The following is a 16,987-nucleotide window of genomic DNA, read 5'->3' as shown; positions in this document are numbered from 1 at the left end:
TCCGAGTTGCTTTACCTCTGTTTCAAAACGAGTCTTGTTGCTCAACCTTTCATATGGAAACGAGTTTTCCCTTGTATGTTCATTGTCTTGAAATAAAACTCATTTCCATAGTCATTTCCATATGGAAGGTTGTGCACTGGGACTCCATTTGAAACAGACTGGTAGAAAGCAACTCAGGAAAGGCTTACTAGGTGTTGTAAGAGCAAAACCAAAAGTTATTTCTGTAGCCAGTCACAAAGGACACAGACGATCCAATGAACCAATGAAAACTTGAAATACAGGTAGTTGACGTGAATACGTCACAATTGGTTTTACGTTTTCAGCCAATCGTGTAGCGTAGCAATGCAAATTACTTTTAAACACTCAAGTGAAAACTGCTCTATCATGTGCTGTTTCCATTCAAAATTTCAGCACTTCGGAAGTGATTCGCCACTTTGCAGCAAACGATGAATCCGGAATAGCTTATCTGGTAGTGGCTCAATATGTCCTGGGGAGGGAGGTACATTAAAGTCTGTCCTATTTCCTGTTAATTCCCCTCCTACCGACCCCCCCTGGCTACTTCTTTCTTCCAAACTTGAAAGTCTTTCAAAGGAACCAGGACGATGTAACTTCGTCTTTCCGTCCAAGAAATGATCACAATTATTTTCCAGTGTGGTATCTCTCTTGTCCTCTAATGCAGTAGAAGAATCCATAGTAAGATATTCTTGTTTAGGCAGGGTGCTACTGTCAGATTGCTCACAAGCATCTTTACAAGTTCTGTTTTCACCCATATGTTTCAGTTCAGTTCTAGAGGGGCATGCTGTTGTCTTGCTGAGTTGAAGAGGTATCTGCCTACTCTCTCTATATTCACTTGTTTTAGCCTTGAAAACTAATTGCGTTTTTGGCCCTTGTTGGTTTGTTAGATTCTTAGAAGCGGAAGTCACAGCTCGTGAGTACTGTAAAGCACTGGATATCTTTTCTTCCAAAGCTATGCCAGGGGTCTTAGCTTTACGCCTCTTTGGAACGGGTGCAAGACTGTCTTCTTCATCGAGTCCCAGCTCTTTGCACAGTGCCACGACTGAAAAAAATGGAAAAAATACATTACTGTATTGTGCCAACATCAATTGGTTTTAGCATTTGAATTAGAATCTAGGAAAGGAAAATAGGAATATATCTCAGAGCAACAGTTTTGAACCATCTCAAGAGTGAACCCAGACAACAATCGTCTTTGTGTCATAAGAATTCCATATCCGAAAGCAGTTTTTTCAATTTCACTGACCTGACCGATTGAAGATGGAACCTTCATCATCCAACCAAGAGTCCTGAAGGTGGGGGGTGGGTGTGTGGGGGTATAAATTCCATTTTCCTTCCTATATTTCATCCAAATCCCAGTCTCATTCCCAATTCTTTGTTTGTGGTTCCAGTCCCAGTGACCCAAATCCCTTTTTTCCAGTGAAAAAAAAAAAAAATAGGCAAATCCCAGTTGCCATTTTACCCCCTTAGGTTCTTCGCTTTACACTATGACATTTGCGAAGTTGTGGAAAACCAAAATCAGAAACCACTCTACGTTTTCTCAAGGAGACAAAAACAGAAAGTCAAAGAAAAAGAGATTTTAAAAACAAGTTTGAGTTCCATTTTAAAATCAAAAATCTAATTTCTGTTGCTTTGCCATGAGAGAGATGAAACATGCAGATGAAGGATCACACAAATATAGCATTTTAAAATGTTTTTCTTTTTGTGGTATCTTTTGGAACATAGCAAGAGGATGAGTGCATTAATTACTGTAAAAGAGACTCTTGCCCCTTTTTCAATGGAAAAATACATGTACTTTATGCAAGTTCTTTGCCTCACCTTTCTTGTCAGGAGCTGATCGAGATACATGTAGTAGTTTAGTCAGTGTGGCCTTCTCCTCTGACTTTTGTTCACTTTGCACAAAACAATTTCCAAAGTGACTGGCGGCGTGTTCTTGAAATCGCTCCTCACCAGAGTCATCTTGGTTACACGAGTCACACTCTTCAAGGCGAGTTAGGCCCTTCAGTCTAAACAAGGTGATAGCCAGTCACAATGAAACTAAGTAAAAGTTAAGATTACAAGAAAGGTAAAATCTGTGTTGGGCCAAGTGCTCCTACTGCCAGAGGTTACTCTTGTTTCCATTGCATAAGGGACTGCAGCTGAGGTGAGGTAAGGTAAGGTAGCTGTAGGAATATTTCTCCTCCCCCCTGGATAGGATGCTTAAGCCCAGTGCAGGGTTACCCCTTAGGAACAAATTCACCTGTACCCATTTAAACACCTGGGTGGAGAGAGGTACTGTGAGAGTAAAGAATCAAATGAATGTAATAACTCCAACCAGGGGGTGAACACGGATCACTCAATCTGAAGTCCAGAGTACTTACCATTAGGTCAGTGTGCCACCCATTCGCTAACCCTTTGTACAAGAGGCACACCATTAAAGTTACATACATGTATATCCCTTCAGTTTACTGGTGATCTGCACTTGATTGGAGCAGAAGTCTGAGAATAGTCATATTATTTTTTTTTTAATTTCAGGGGAACAAGATTCTCAGTTGAAGAATGAAATTCCTGACACAATGAGTATTTGTTCCAGTTTCTGTGTAGCCTTCTACACAGAAATTCTCATTGTTTGTTACACACTCCTCCCAACGAGGAAAGATTGCAAGACGAAGCTAAAGTGGGCCTGTGTAGGAGATCATAGCTTGTGATCCCTATTGAAAAACATCCACTGTACACATTGTTTGACTTGCACAAATGTTGCATTTTGGCTATGGTTGGATCCTTATAGGCCCACAAGTTATGCTGTAGGACTTGCTTAACGAAGAAAAGTCAAGCTTAACTTGCGTACATGTAACTATGTTCCCTTGTTCTAGGTCCTCCTAGGTTCTTCTAGCCTTGTTCTAGGTGTGTAACTTGTGGCTCAGGCGACTGCCCTTGTACCTTGTGACCAGGTCTATAAGAGGCTTATTGTTAATTACAGTGTTTGTCAACAAACCGTTCAAAAGCGTCCTCTAATGTATCCAGTCCCACTGGTGGTACATTAGGATAAACATGATATGGCCTCAGGTAACCCACAAGATCCTGAATCTAAAACACAAACAGACTCAGTGTAAACTGCTATAATGACTCAACAACTGCCACACATACTTCTTCTTTTTTTGCGATATTTTTACGTTCTTTCAGTTATTATCCTCTAGCACAAGTAGATTCTGTTGATAAAATGAAAAAAATAGAGACACCGTTCTAAAATGAATTGGGGGAAATTTAGTAGTAACACGAGTCCTCACAGAGTCATTTGAAGCTCTGCCAAACTGGCCATACTGTAGTTTGCAATAACTGCATCTAAAAAGTGCAAACAGAGCTCATGTTGCAAGAAAAATCAATCACGATTTGCAGCCATGCAAAAATATCAAAGGAATAACAGATTATCTCCTCCATTGATGCATGCATTGAATGAACAACTCTCCACAGCTTTTTATCCTTGTCATATCTGTGAATGAGGAAGCAAGGAAAATGTTTGTTAAAATGCAGTGACTACATGGTTATGCTAAGCCCTGGTTCTTACACCTATAAACTACCTAAGGTGGCTCACAATCATGGTTTTCAGCAATTCTTCTTTTATTTAAGACTGAGACTTAAATAAATTTGTCATTGATTGATTGATTGATTGATTGATTGATTGATTCATGAATCAGTACTGATGCTGGTTTTCAGTCGATAATAATTATTACAATATGAAAAAAATGCCAATTATTTGTCAACATATTATGGTCATTTTGGTGACACAAAAGGTTGCTATGAAACCCCTTGGATGTCACCTTTGGTCTGAAGTGAGACTGTTCTGAAACAGATTTCCTAAATAAGTGTACATTTACAAGGACTGACTGCATCTTATATCACTTTCCTCAAAGATGGGTAGCGTATTTATTTGATTAAGCGCCTATTAATTTTGGACTTTCAGGGTGGGCGCTTATTCAAGGTGGGCGCAGGCGCTTATAAAATTTTCACCATTTTCAGCAACTAAAAAGTTTATTTTGTAACAAAACAATAAATATGAACAAAACATGACAAAATATTAAAGCATATAAATTGTAACTGTTCATTGTTCAGTTTGTGCCCAGGACTAACAACTCATTGTTGGGTCTTCGCAGAAGTCTCTTTAGCTATCAGAATTCTCAATCAACATCATAAAATTTTCAGACAATGAAACTAGAGATTGTAAGCCATTAAAGAAATACCGTAATAATCAATACCTGTATTCCTCTTGCGCACTTTATTATTATTATTTTTTTTTGGGGGGGGGGGGGGAGGTGTGAGCGCTTATTTGAGCTTGGGCGTTTAAAAAAGTTATTTTTGGGGGTGGAGTGGTGGGGGTGGGCGCTTATTCGAGGCTGGGAGCTTATTAGCTTTTTCTACCTTCAGGCTGGGCGCTTATTCGAGGTGGGTGCTTAATCAAATAAATACGGTATCTCCTTTATGGAATGACCTCACTAATCAGATCAGTGCACAGGGGGAAAGAAAGTCCTGTTCAGTAGCCTGAGTGGGCTATTTATGGATTTTCCAGTTGGGCTAGTGAATTCTGTTCTTCACCTGCTGTTAGGCAAGTAAGGTCTCTTGGGGACATTTTTGAGGAAACTCAAATTACAAATTTTTGCAACAAATGAATTTTTTGGGAACTAGTGAGAATAACCTTCCCGCTATTACATCTAACTAATTATGTCCTGAAAATTGGTTTTCTGTGCACCCTAGTGCAGTTTTCTACATGTACATGTTATTGTATGTTTTCAGGTAAGCCTACTAAGGGTGAACTTACAACAAAAATTCTAAATGTTGACCTGTAAGTGGATTTCTTAACTTTTAATAACAAAACATCTTCGATTACTGTTAATTTCTTTTGTGATGAGACTTACAGATCTTTCAAAGATAGTAGCATCCAACAAACAGAATTCACAATGCAAATTATGATCTTCATTACTTCATTACTATTTAATTGTGACTAGTGACCACGAAATTATTCTACTTCTTCTTCATCACCATCACCATCACCATCACCATCATCATCACCATCAATATCATCATTATTATTATTATCATTATTTTCATTATTATCATTATCATCATTCTTATCATTATCATCATTATTATCATCATCATCATTATTATCATTATTATCATTATTATCATTACCATCATTATCATCATTGTCATCATTATTATCATTATTATCATTATCATCATTATCGTCATTATTATTATTATCATTATTTTCATTATTATCATTATCATCATTATCATCATATTATCATTATCATCATAATCATCATTATCATCATTATCATCATTATTATCATTATCATCATTATTATCATTATTATCATTATCATCATTGTCATCATTATTATCATTATCATCATTATCGTCATTATTATTCTTATCAGTATTTTCATCATTATCATTATCACCATTATCATCATTATCATCATTATTATCATTATCGTCATTATTATTCTTATCAGTATTTTCATCATTATCATTATCACCATTATCATCATTATCATCATTATTATCATTATCATCATTATCATCATTGTCATCATTATTATCATTATTATCATTTCCATCATTATTATCATTATTATTATCATTATTATCATTTTCATCATTATTATCATTATCATCATTATCATCATTATCATCATCATCATCATTATTATCATTATGATCATCATTATCATTATCATCATTATCATCATCATCATCATTATCAACATTATGATCATCATTATCATTATCATCATTATTATCATTATCATCATTATCATCATTATGATCATCATTATCATCATTATGATCATCATCATATACAGGCAAAAACTAACGATAGATAAATCCGACGTTTCGGCGACATCTTGGCGCCATTGTCAAGGGAAACTAATTAAATATGCGATTTCAAGGGTAACTAAGAGTTCAGAGTTTCTAATTTGCATAAGTTAGACAAAGACTTTAGCGCGAACTGAGTCTGATTGTACATTTAAACACGGTCGTAATTGTTTAATGAGTAACATCTCATTAATGAGACAATCAAACTTGTTGTGGCATTTTTTCAACACGCTAAAACAATTGCGAAGGTCATCCGGAATCCTGCCTGCGTGTCTACTATCATAGTGATTGCGTACTGACGAGGTCTTGCTTCTATGTCCATCAACGCGTACGAACAGATGGCCACGGGTGTAACCGACATAACCAGCATCGCACTGGACACACTTGAAGTTATACACAACGCATTGTTGATCAATGAGCTGAGGCTTAGGTTCGCTTGTCGGGAACTCCTGGGCAATCTTGCGGCTCGTAAACACCGGTTGAACACTGGTCTGCAGCTTCACACTGAGATCTTTCAACTGTGTCTTCACGATATTAGCAGACTCCTGGTCTTTAAAGGGTATGACAACCCGAGTAGTGTTTTCTGTCGTAGATCTGGACCGTAATGAGGGCTGGTCAGCGACCTTTAAATTTAGGAAGGTTTTGACAGTGGAGTCAACAAGGTGCTTGGGATATTTCAGTTTAGAGAAAACAGACGTTCGCACTCCTCAGTGAAGTAGGACCATGACGAAGACAGGCGATGTGCGCGATCGAGCATAGTTGTCAATAGTCCGCGCTTGTACCTATTATCGACATGACTGTGGTAATGGAGAAGCAGACCACTGTTTGTTGGCTTCACAAACACTTTAGTTTCAATACGAGGCGCTCTGTTTAGGAGTTGAGTACCGAGAAAGGGAAGCATTCCATCATTTTCGACCTCCATAGTAAAGTTGATGGCGGGGTGAGCGTGGTTGAGGGTGTTAAGAAAGTCCCTAGCTGTAGACAAATCGGGCATCACAGTGAATGTGTCGTCAACATATCGACGATAGTAAGGTGGCAGTTTGCCGTCAACATCTAATTTCTCTTCAATAGACGACATGAATACGTTGGCTAGCAAGGGCCCAAGGGGGGACCCCATCGCTACTCCGTCGATCTGTTCATACAGGGATCCATTAAATTGGAAAAGCTGCCCCTTGGTGGCCACATCCAAAAGATCAATAAGGTCTTGCAAAGATCAATAAAGTCTTTGTCTAACTTATGCAAATTAGAAACTCTGAACTCTTAGTTACCCTTGAAATCGCATATTTAATTAGTTTCCCTTGACAATGGCGCCAAGATGTCGCCGAAACGTCGGATTTATCTATCGTTAGTTTTTGCCTGTATATGTTTATCTAAATCATGATCATCATCATCATTATTATCATTATGATCATCATTATCATTATCATCATTATTATCATTATCATCATTATCATCATTATTCTTGTTATCATTATTTCATTATCATCATTATCACCATTATTATCATTATTATCATTAGCATCATTATCATCATTATCCTCATTATTATCATTATTATCATTATCATCATTATCATCATCATCATCATTATTATCATTATCATCATTATTATCATTATCATCATTATCATCATTATTATTGTAATCATTATTTTCACTATTATCATTATCATCATTATCATCATCATCATCATTATCATCATCATCATTATTATCATTATGATTATCATTGACATTCCCCAAAATTGATGACAGCAGAGATTTTGGCTTTTAACACCATCTTTTTCGTCGATATTTTTTTGCCCGCCTTGTTGGCGTATTCCTTAATTTAGCAAGTTTTCAAATCATGATTGTAATTGATGCGACGCAAAAAATAATGGCTTTCTTGAAAAGCTACCGTTCCGCGAGTTTTACTGCTTTGTTCCTCTAATTGTTTAAGGAACAAACTTAGAAGACACCAATAGGAACTTGTTTTTAGTCCGAAATCAGTCCTAGGAACAACGATGTCTGAAATCGGAACAACGGGTTCCTTTTGTCTTAAACAAGAACACGAAGTTCCTTTTTTATTGCGAGTAAAGGGAACTCTTTGTTCCGTTTTTATCTTTTCAGGAACAAATGTTCCTTTTCGAATGGTTCCGATTTTGTCGAGTGTTCTCTTTTACACAATTCGTTCCCATTGACCAGCATAGTAAGTTCCGGAGTTCAATATTAAGGAACGATTGTTCCACTTTAGTCTTATCTTATTTGCAATTAGGAACGTGCTGTTCCTAATCGCTGCTTGTCGTTCCCAAATGTTTTAATTGGTCCCTTTCAAAAGCAATTTTGGTCCGTTTTTCTGCTGAAAGCATGGAAACAATAGTTTTGTTTCCAAACTGGAATTAGTTCCGCTTTAAGTTAAAGAGGAACTAGCATTCCGTTGTTTTATTTGAGTCACTTAATGGGAACGAGGGTTCCTATTTAGCGTTGGTGAACACGAACACAAGTTCCGAGGTTACTTTACCATTCTAACATGCGCGATCGAGGGCAAATTCAATTTCTAGCCTGGCTTGCCTGCTGCATGCTTAATCAGGAAAGGGCAGGTTGGGACAAGATGAGACCTGCCCCTTTGTTCCTTTGTTTGGTTTTATTGTGTGAGAAGCGGGCCAGATGGATAACAAGTCAGCTATTTATTATAAATACAGTAGTCTCGCGAGAAACTTCACATATCAGATATTAAAAGATGAACAAAAGAGGAGTGGAAATCGACTGGTCAAAGTTAGAAAACGCATCTCCTAAACCCAAACGACTTCACTTAGAAGAAGACGATTCTGATGGCCTTTTTCACTGTCCAGTGCAAGATTGCAATCATGATGGGTTTACAACGGCAAGAGGATGCAGAAAACACGCAAAGAACAAACATCGTTGGTACTTTTATTTCGACGAAAAGCCAGACATCACTCAGATTGAACCAGGCCAACAAAAAAGCAACAAAATGGAGGTCAGTGATCACAAGATTCCACCTAAATCTAGAAGAGTTGTCTCTCTTGCCATGTCAAGTGAAATCGCACAAGATTTCTTGTCCTGGCTCACCGGCAGTGGCGGAGGTTGTAAAAGTGATCGGCAAGCGCACCAAATTGTCGGCAAGTGTTTGAAGTTTCTTAAATTCTGTTGCGAAGAAGAGGAGGATCTTACATTTGAAATCGTTGACTTTAGTCTATGTTCGCCCAATCTACTTTTCAAATTTGTTGACATGATGCAAGACGAGTGGAATCTCGGGCACGCAGGGCGCATAGGCTATTTGGACGCCATTGCAGAATTAGGGGATTTCAGAAAAGTCAATGGAGCTTCGGAATCGGTATTAAGAGGATTATCTTCCACAGAGCTGTACTTAAAACGAGTCCGCAAGACCGTCTCCAAGATGATGCGATTACAATGGACGAGCGAACTCGATATCGAAGCCTTAGAAGCCAAGGGACACTGGGCTACGCTAGAAGAGCTCTTGGAAGTCGTAGGGCGTTATTTGCCGCGCTACGAAAGCGTGCTAAAATCATGCAAGGATGATCCAGGTACAATATCCCCACTAGACTTATCGTTTGCTACCAGATTTCTCGCCGTAGATTTGTTTATCAAGGTCAAAGGATCGCGCCCGATGACATATCAATATTTAACTGTTGAGATGGTGAACAACGCTAAAACCAACGGCGGATTTATCGACCAGAAAATGTTCAAAACAGCAGGAAAGTTTGGCTTCGATTCTCTTTACCTGACTGAGACTAGCATGCAAGTGTTAGATGGCTACATCAATCATATACGCCCTCTGCTCAAGCCGAACTGTGATTATGTTTTAGTGACGAGAAATGGAGGACAACACAACAAGCTAGGAGAACTAATGAGTAAACTTGTCTTCGATGCAACAGGCAAGTACGTTCATCCGACTCGCTATCGACAAATAGTCGAGACCGCAAGCTGCAGGCAACTTAGTAGCAACGCGCAAAGCACAATATCCGAGGATCAGAAACACAGCTCTGTCGTGGCAAGGGTTCACTATCAAAAGCAACGATCGCGTGACGTCGCTAGTAAGGCACACAAATGTTTGAAAGAATTGCACGGTGACAGGGGAACAGAATTAGAAATGGAAGTGCGCTCGAGGCTTTCAGACCTGTCAAGCTCTTCGCAAGATCAAAATGCTGACAATAGTGACACTCCTTCTACCGACGAGGTCGAAGTGATCACGAAAAAACAACCCGAGCGTCTAGCAGGCGTGCCGAGACTAACACGCGAAGATGCTTTCAGGCCGAACGAAATTGGCGCGAGAAGAAAAAATGTGATGTTCTCTCCTGAAGAAGACAAATACCTAAAAGCTGGACTTAAAAAACACGGCTTCGGTCAATGGCAAGCGATCCTAAGAGACCCCGAATTTCGTTTTCAAAAGGTTAGGACAGCCAACTCTCTGCTGAGCCGGGCGGCAAGAAAATTCGGTTCACCTTCTAAATTATACGACCGATAAAAGGACTTTGAAAAAAAAAATCGTGGTGTGCTCTAGTTATCATTGGAACAAAACCAACTCAAACTGATATTATCCTCTTGAAATAGAAACAAGAAATGTTTTATAACGGCGTACTTTTCACCGAATTAACAACGGATAGATTCCAGTTATTACGATATTGTGAGTGTCGCAACTAATTTATGGGAGATTGTAGATAGTTTAATTAGTGGTACTGTTGGACTACTCTCGAACATTCACACAGGTATTTATCTTTATTGAAGTTCTGATCACGAGGAAAATCAAACTCTTCTCACTGAGAAAATCGCTTGAAATTGATTCACGCAAGCTCTTGGCTTCATTCCAGTTCTGATACATTATTACAAAATGGAACTACTTCTGACTGGGAAAAAAGCTTGCAATTGACGGCTGGGAAAGTTTTTTGTTTGGATTTCCCTTTCTTCCCTTGTGTTTCCTCTTCTTCTGGGAGGTTGGGCAGAGTGCAGCGCTCTTAATAGCCTCGCTGTTGAGCTGTCTGCAAGGTTTTTTTGCTCGAAGCATTCTTCTCTGTCCATCAACAGTTGTTCCTGAAATGACTGCAGTGATCCTGTTTCTTATATATAAGATTAATTGTGCGAACTTATCATGAATACATCTGACAGAATAAAGCCACACCTTTACAAGTTTTCGATGGATTTGTTTTCTCTATTTTCGTGACTAAAAATGGACGTTTTAGCTGATAAAATTATGCATAAAAAGTGTTCAAAGGTGTATTTTTATTGAATCCGCAAAGAAAGAAACTTAACACTCGGTTTTAGTGCAATCAGAAGCATTTCATACGCCAACAATAGATCAGTCTTTTCCACGACAAAGCTTTTCACTGATTCCCTGCGGAGGCTAAACCTTGACCTTTTGGCGAACACATTAGTCCGTACCGCGTAATCAAGCAACCAGATTGCATTTTTAACGTATTAAATCAACGGCTTTCTTTACGGCAAAAATACTCCAGATATATATTACTTTGTCCTTTTTATCTTCATTCAAAGCGTTTCTGCACCACAGGGTTTCCGATTTTTCGAATGCAACTAGTGTAGAAATCTAAAGGATGTTTTAAAGCATTTCCACATCTTAAATTCGATAATTATGTCAATTCTCTATGTAAACCGGAAAATCCGTCTTTTCCATCTCCAAAAAGAGAATAGATTGATGCTTGGGAACTTGCAGTATGGAGTGACTGCTCATAAAATCAGTATGCAAGACATTTAGATTTGATGGTGGAAAGGACGGATTTTCCGGATTTCCCGGAGAACTGACTTACAGTAATAAGGGGAAGTAATATAATACTTCTCTTTTTTACTGTAAGTATACTTACAGTAAAAAAAGGAAGTATTATATTACTTCCCTTAATTACTGTAAGTCAGTTCTCCGGGAAATCCGGAAAATCCGTGTTTTCCAACTTCAGAAAGCAGAGTAGATTAATGCTTGGCAACTTACAGTATGAATTGACTGTTCATGAAATCATTAATGCAAGACACTTACATTTGACAGTGGAAACCACGGATTTTCCGGATTTCCCGGAGAACTGACTTACAGTAATAAGGGGAAGTAATATAATACTTCTCTTTTTTACTGTAAGTATACTTACAGTAAAAAAAGGAAGTATTATACCACGGATTTTCCGGATTTCCCGGAGAACTGACTTACAGTAATAAGGGGAAGTAATATAATACTTCTCTTTTTTACTGTAAGTATACTTACAGTAAAAAAAGGAAGTATTATATTACTTCCCTTAATTACTGTAAGTCAGTTCTCCGGGAAATCCGGAAAATCCGTGTTTTCCAACTTCAGAAAGCAGAGTAGATTAATGCTTGGCAACTTACAGTATGAATTGACTGTTCATGAAATCATTAATGCAAGACACTTACATTTGACAGTGGAAACCACGGATTTTCCGGATTTCCCGGAGAACTGACTTACAGTAATAAGGGGAAGTAATATAATACTTCTCTTTTTTACTGTAAGTATACTTACAGTAAAAAAAGGAAGTATTATACCACGGATTTTCCGGATTTCCCGGAGAACTGACTTACAGTAATAAGGGGAAGTAATATAATACTTCTCTTTTTTACTGTAAGTATACTTACAGTAAAAAAAGGAAGTATTATACCACGGATTTTCCGGATTTCCCGGAGAACTGACTTACAGTAATAAGGGGAAGTAATATAATACTTCTCTTTTTTACTGTAAGTATACTTACAGTAAAAAAAGGAAGTATTATATTACTTCCCTTAATTACTGTAAGTCAGTTCTCCGGGAAATCCGGAAAATCCGTGTTTTCCAACTTCAGAAAGCAGAGTAGATTAATGCTTGGCAACTTACAGTATGAATTGACTGTTCATGAAATCATTAATGCAAGACACTTACATTTGACAGTGGAAACCACGGATTTTCCGGATTTCCCGGAGAACTGACTTACAGTAATAAGGGGAAGTAATATAATACTTCTCTTTTTTACTCTAAGTATACTTACAGTAAAAAAAGGAAGTATTATACCACGGATTTTCCGGATTTCCCGGAGAACTGACTTACAGTAATAAGGGGAAGTAATATAATACTTCTCTTTTTTACTGTAAGTATACTTACAGTAAAAAAAGGAAGTATTATATTACTTCCCTTAATTACTGTAAGTCAGTTCTCCGGGAAATCCGGAAAATCCGTGTTTTCCAACTTCAGAAAGCAGAGTAGATTAATGCTTGGCAACTTACAGTATGAATTGACTGTTCATGAAATCATTAATGCAAGACACTTACATTTGACAGTGGAAACCACGGATTTTCCGGATATCCCGGGAAACTGACTTACAGTAATACTTCCCTTTTTACTGTAAGTATACTTACAGATATAAAGAGTAGTATTATATTACTTCCCTTAATTACTGTAAGTCAGTTCTCCGGGAAATCCGGGAAATCCGTCTTTTCCGACTTCAAAAAATAAAAGAGTTGATTGATGCTTGGGAACTTGCAAGATAACTTCTAATAGTAATCTTTTTTGATTGATGGCGGAAAAGATGGATTTCTCGGAATGACGGAAATCAAAGTGAACCTTTCAAGTTTACATTAAGAGGAACATTCGGGCTTTTTTTTTGCGTTCCCTTAACACAGATGGCGAAGCACAAAGTAATGCTCTTAAAAATGGGTTGCAAGTTAAATTTATTTCAGAAACTGTTAAAATCTCATGTTTACTTTCTCCTTAGATAGACAACAGGGTTGAAGCCAGAATCAAATGGCTAATTGCCAAGATGAAGATCAAACTTTGTAAGGGAAACACAGTTTTGGGAAACGATCATCATTATCATCATTATTATTGTAATCATTATTTTCACTATTATCATTATCATCATTATCATCATCATTATCATCATCATCATTATTATCATTATCATTATCATCATCATCATCATTTTTATCATTATCATCATTATTATCATTCTCATCATTATCATCATTATTATTGTTATCATTATTTTCATTATTATCATTATGATCATTATCATCATCAGCATTATTATTATCATTATTTTCATTATTATCATTATCATCATTATTATCATTATCATCATTATCATCATTATTATTGTAATCATTATTTTCACTATTATCATTATCATCATTATCATCATCATCATCATTATCATCATCATCATTATTATCATTATCATTATCATCATCATCATCATTATTATCATTATCATCATTATTATCATTCTCATCATTATCATCATTATTATTGTTATCATTATTTTCATTATTATCATTATCATCATTATCATCATCATCATTATTATCATTATCATCATTATTATCATTCTCATCATTATCATCATTATTATTGTTATCATTATTTTTATTATTACTATTATCATCATTATCATCATCATCATTATAATTATTATCATTATTTTCATTATTAGCATTATCATCATTATCATCACTATGATCATCATTATCATCATTATGATCATCATCATCATTATTATCATTATCATCATTATCATCATTATTATTGTTATCATTATTACATTATCATCATTATCATCATTATCATCATTATTATCATTATTATCATTATCATCATTATCATCATCATCATCATTATTATCATTATCATCATTATTATCATTATCATCATTATTATCATTATCATCATTATTATCATTATCATCATTATTATCATTATCATCATTATTATTATTATCATTATTTTCATTTTTATCATTATCATCATTCTTATCATTATCATCATTATCATCATTATCATCATTATTATCATTATTATCATTATTATCATTACCATCATTATCATCATTGTCATCATTATTATCATTATTATCATTATCATCATTATCGTCATTATTATTATTATCATTATTTTCATTATTATCATTATCATCATTATCATCATTATTATCATTATCATCATAATCATCATTATTATCATTATCATCATTATCATCATTATTCTTGTTATCATTATTTCATTATCATCATTGTCATCATTATTATCATTATTATCATTATCATCATTATCGTCATTATTATTCTTATCAGTATTTTCATCATTGTCATCATTATTATCATTATTATCATTATCATCATTATCGTCATTATTATTCTTATCAGTACTTTCATCATTATCATTATCACCATTATCATCATTATCATCATTATTATCATTATTATCATTTTCATCATTATTATCATTATGATCATCATTATCATTATCATCATTATCATCATCATCATCATTATCAACATTATGATCATCATTATCATTATCATCAGTATTATCATTATCATCATTATCATCATTATGATCATCATTATCATCATTATGATCATCATCATCATTATTATCATTATGATCATCATTATCATTATCATCATTATTATCATTATCATCATTATCATCATTATTCTTGTTATCATTATTTCATTATCATCATTATCATCATTATCATCATTATTATCATTATTATCATTATCATCATTATCATCATTATCATCATAATCATCATTATTATCATTGTCATCATTATTATCATTATCATCATTATCATCATTATTATTGTAATCATTATTTTCACTATTATCATTATCATCATTATCATCATCATCATCATTATCATCATCATCAATATTATCATTATCATTATCATCATCATCATCATTATCATCAATATTATCATTATCATTATCATCATCATCATTATTATCATTATCATCATTATTATCATTCTCATCATTATCATCATTATTATTGTAATCATTATTTTCACTATTATCGTTATCATCATTATCATCATCATCATCATTATCATCAATATTATCATTATCATTATCATCATCATCATTATTATCATTATCATCATTATTATCATTATCATTATTATCATCATTATTATTGTAATCATTATTTTCACTATTATCGTTATCATCATTATCATCATCATCATCATTATCATCATCATCATTATTATCATTATCATTATCATCATCATCATTTTTATCATTATCATCATTATTATCATTCTCATCATTATCATCATTATTATTGTTATCATTATTTTCATTATTATCATTATCATCATCATCATTATAATTATTATCATTATTTTCATTATTATCATTATCATCATTATTATCATTATTATCATTATCATCATTACTTTCATTATTATCATTATCATCATTATCATCATGATGATCATTTTTATCATTATTTTCATTGTTATCATTCTCATCATTATCATCATTTTCATCATTATCATCATTATTATCATTGTCATCATTATCATCATTATCCTCATTATTATCATTATCATCATTATCATTATTATCATCATTATCATCATTATCATCATTATCATAATTGTCATCATTATCATCATTATCATCATTGTCATCATTATCATCATTAATATCATTATCATCATTATCATCATCATCAGCAGCATTATTATCATTATCATCATTATCATCATTGTCATCATTATTATCGTTATCATTATCATCATTATCATCATTATCATCATCATCATCATTATTATCATTATCATCATTATAATCATTATTATCATTATCATCATTATTATCAGTATCATCATTATCATCATTGTTATCATTTTATCATTATTTTCATTATTATCATTATTATCATTATCATCATTATTATCATTATCATCATTATCATCATCATCATCATTATTATCATTATCATCATTATCATCATTGTCATCATTATTATCATTATTATCATTATGGCAAGTTAAATATTTTTTTTGTTGTCCCCCCAGAATTTGCTTCACCATACTGTCCTTCTTAAGTTAGTCTCTCTGGTTTATTTTTTCCAGTTTTATTCTAGGAAGGCTAATAATCTAGAAAGATGGAAAGCTTGATGTTGTCAAAAATCGTATGGTTTTAGAAATTTGATTTTCGGCTTTGTTAGGATAGTATTAACAGTAAAAAAACGGGTGACGTCACAGGTTATGACGGAACAAAACTAATTTTAACGCAATAACACTAGAGGTATAATTTTTTATTCCGATTTTCTTCTTTATTTTTGTTTTAGTCATCTGGCACATCACATGTGCAACATA

General features: G+C 34.6%; 2 protein-coding genes across 2 annotated transcripts in view; one reads left to right on the top strand and one right to left on the bottom strand.

Moving 5' to 3' along the window:
* Window positions 1–215: 215 nt before the first annotated feature.
* LOC149096130 (uncharacterized) overlaps window positions 216–16,987 on the bottom strand; it is a 57,731-nt gene continuing 40,959 nt past the window's right edge. The window contains exons 8-11 of the mRNA XM_089281550.1: window positions 3,349–3,481; window positions 2,987–3,078; window positions 1,831–2,018; window positions 216–1,057 (exon numbers count right to left, since the gene is read on the bottom strand). Coding sequence (XP_089137676.1) covers window positions 408–1,057; window positions 1,831–2,018; window positions 2,987–3,078; window positions 3,349–3,481 — 1,063 coding nt within the window. The 3' untranslated portion in view covers window positions 216–407. The remainder of the gene's footprint in view (window positions 1,058–1,830; window positions 2,019–2,986; window positions 3,079–3,348; window positions 3,482–16,987) is intronic.
* Window positions 7,599–10,452, top strand: LOC110044097 (uncharacterized). The gene has a single exon (XM_020749618.2). It carries the CDS (start codon window positions 8,590–8,592, stop codon window positions 10,354–10,356), a length of 1,767 nt encoding a protein of 588 aa, XP_020605277.2. The 5' UTR covers window positions 7,599–8,589; the 3' UTR covers window positions 10,357–10,452.

The sequence above is a fragment of the Orbicella faveolata genome, unplaced genomic scaffold, assembly GCF_042242905.1.
Source record: "Orbicella faveolata isolate gen_17 unplaced genomic scaffold, um_ofav_v1 contig_48, whole genome shotgun sequence".
Taxonomy (NCBI): domain Eukaryota; kingdom Metazoa; phylum Cnidaria; class Anthozoa; order Scleractinia; family Merulinidae; genus Orbicella; species Orbicella faveolata.
Note: the sequence above shows the minus strand (reverse complement) of the source record. Positions and strands in the feature narration are given on the sequence as shown.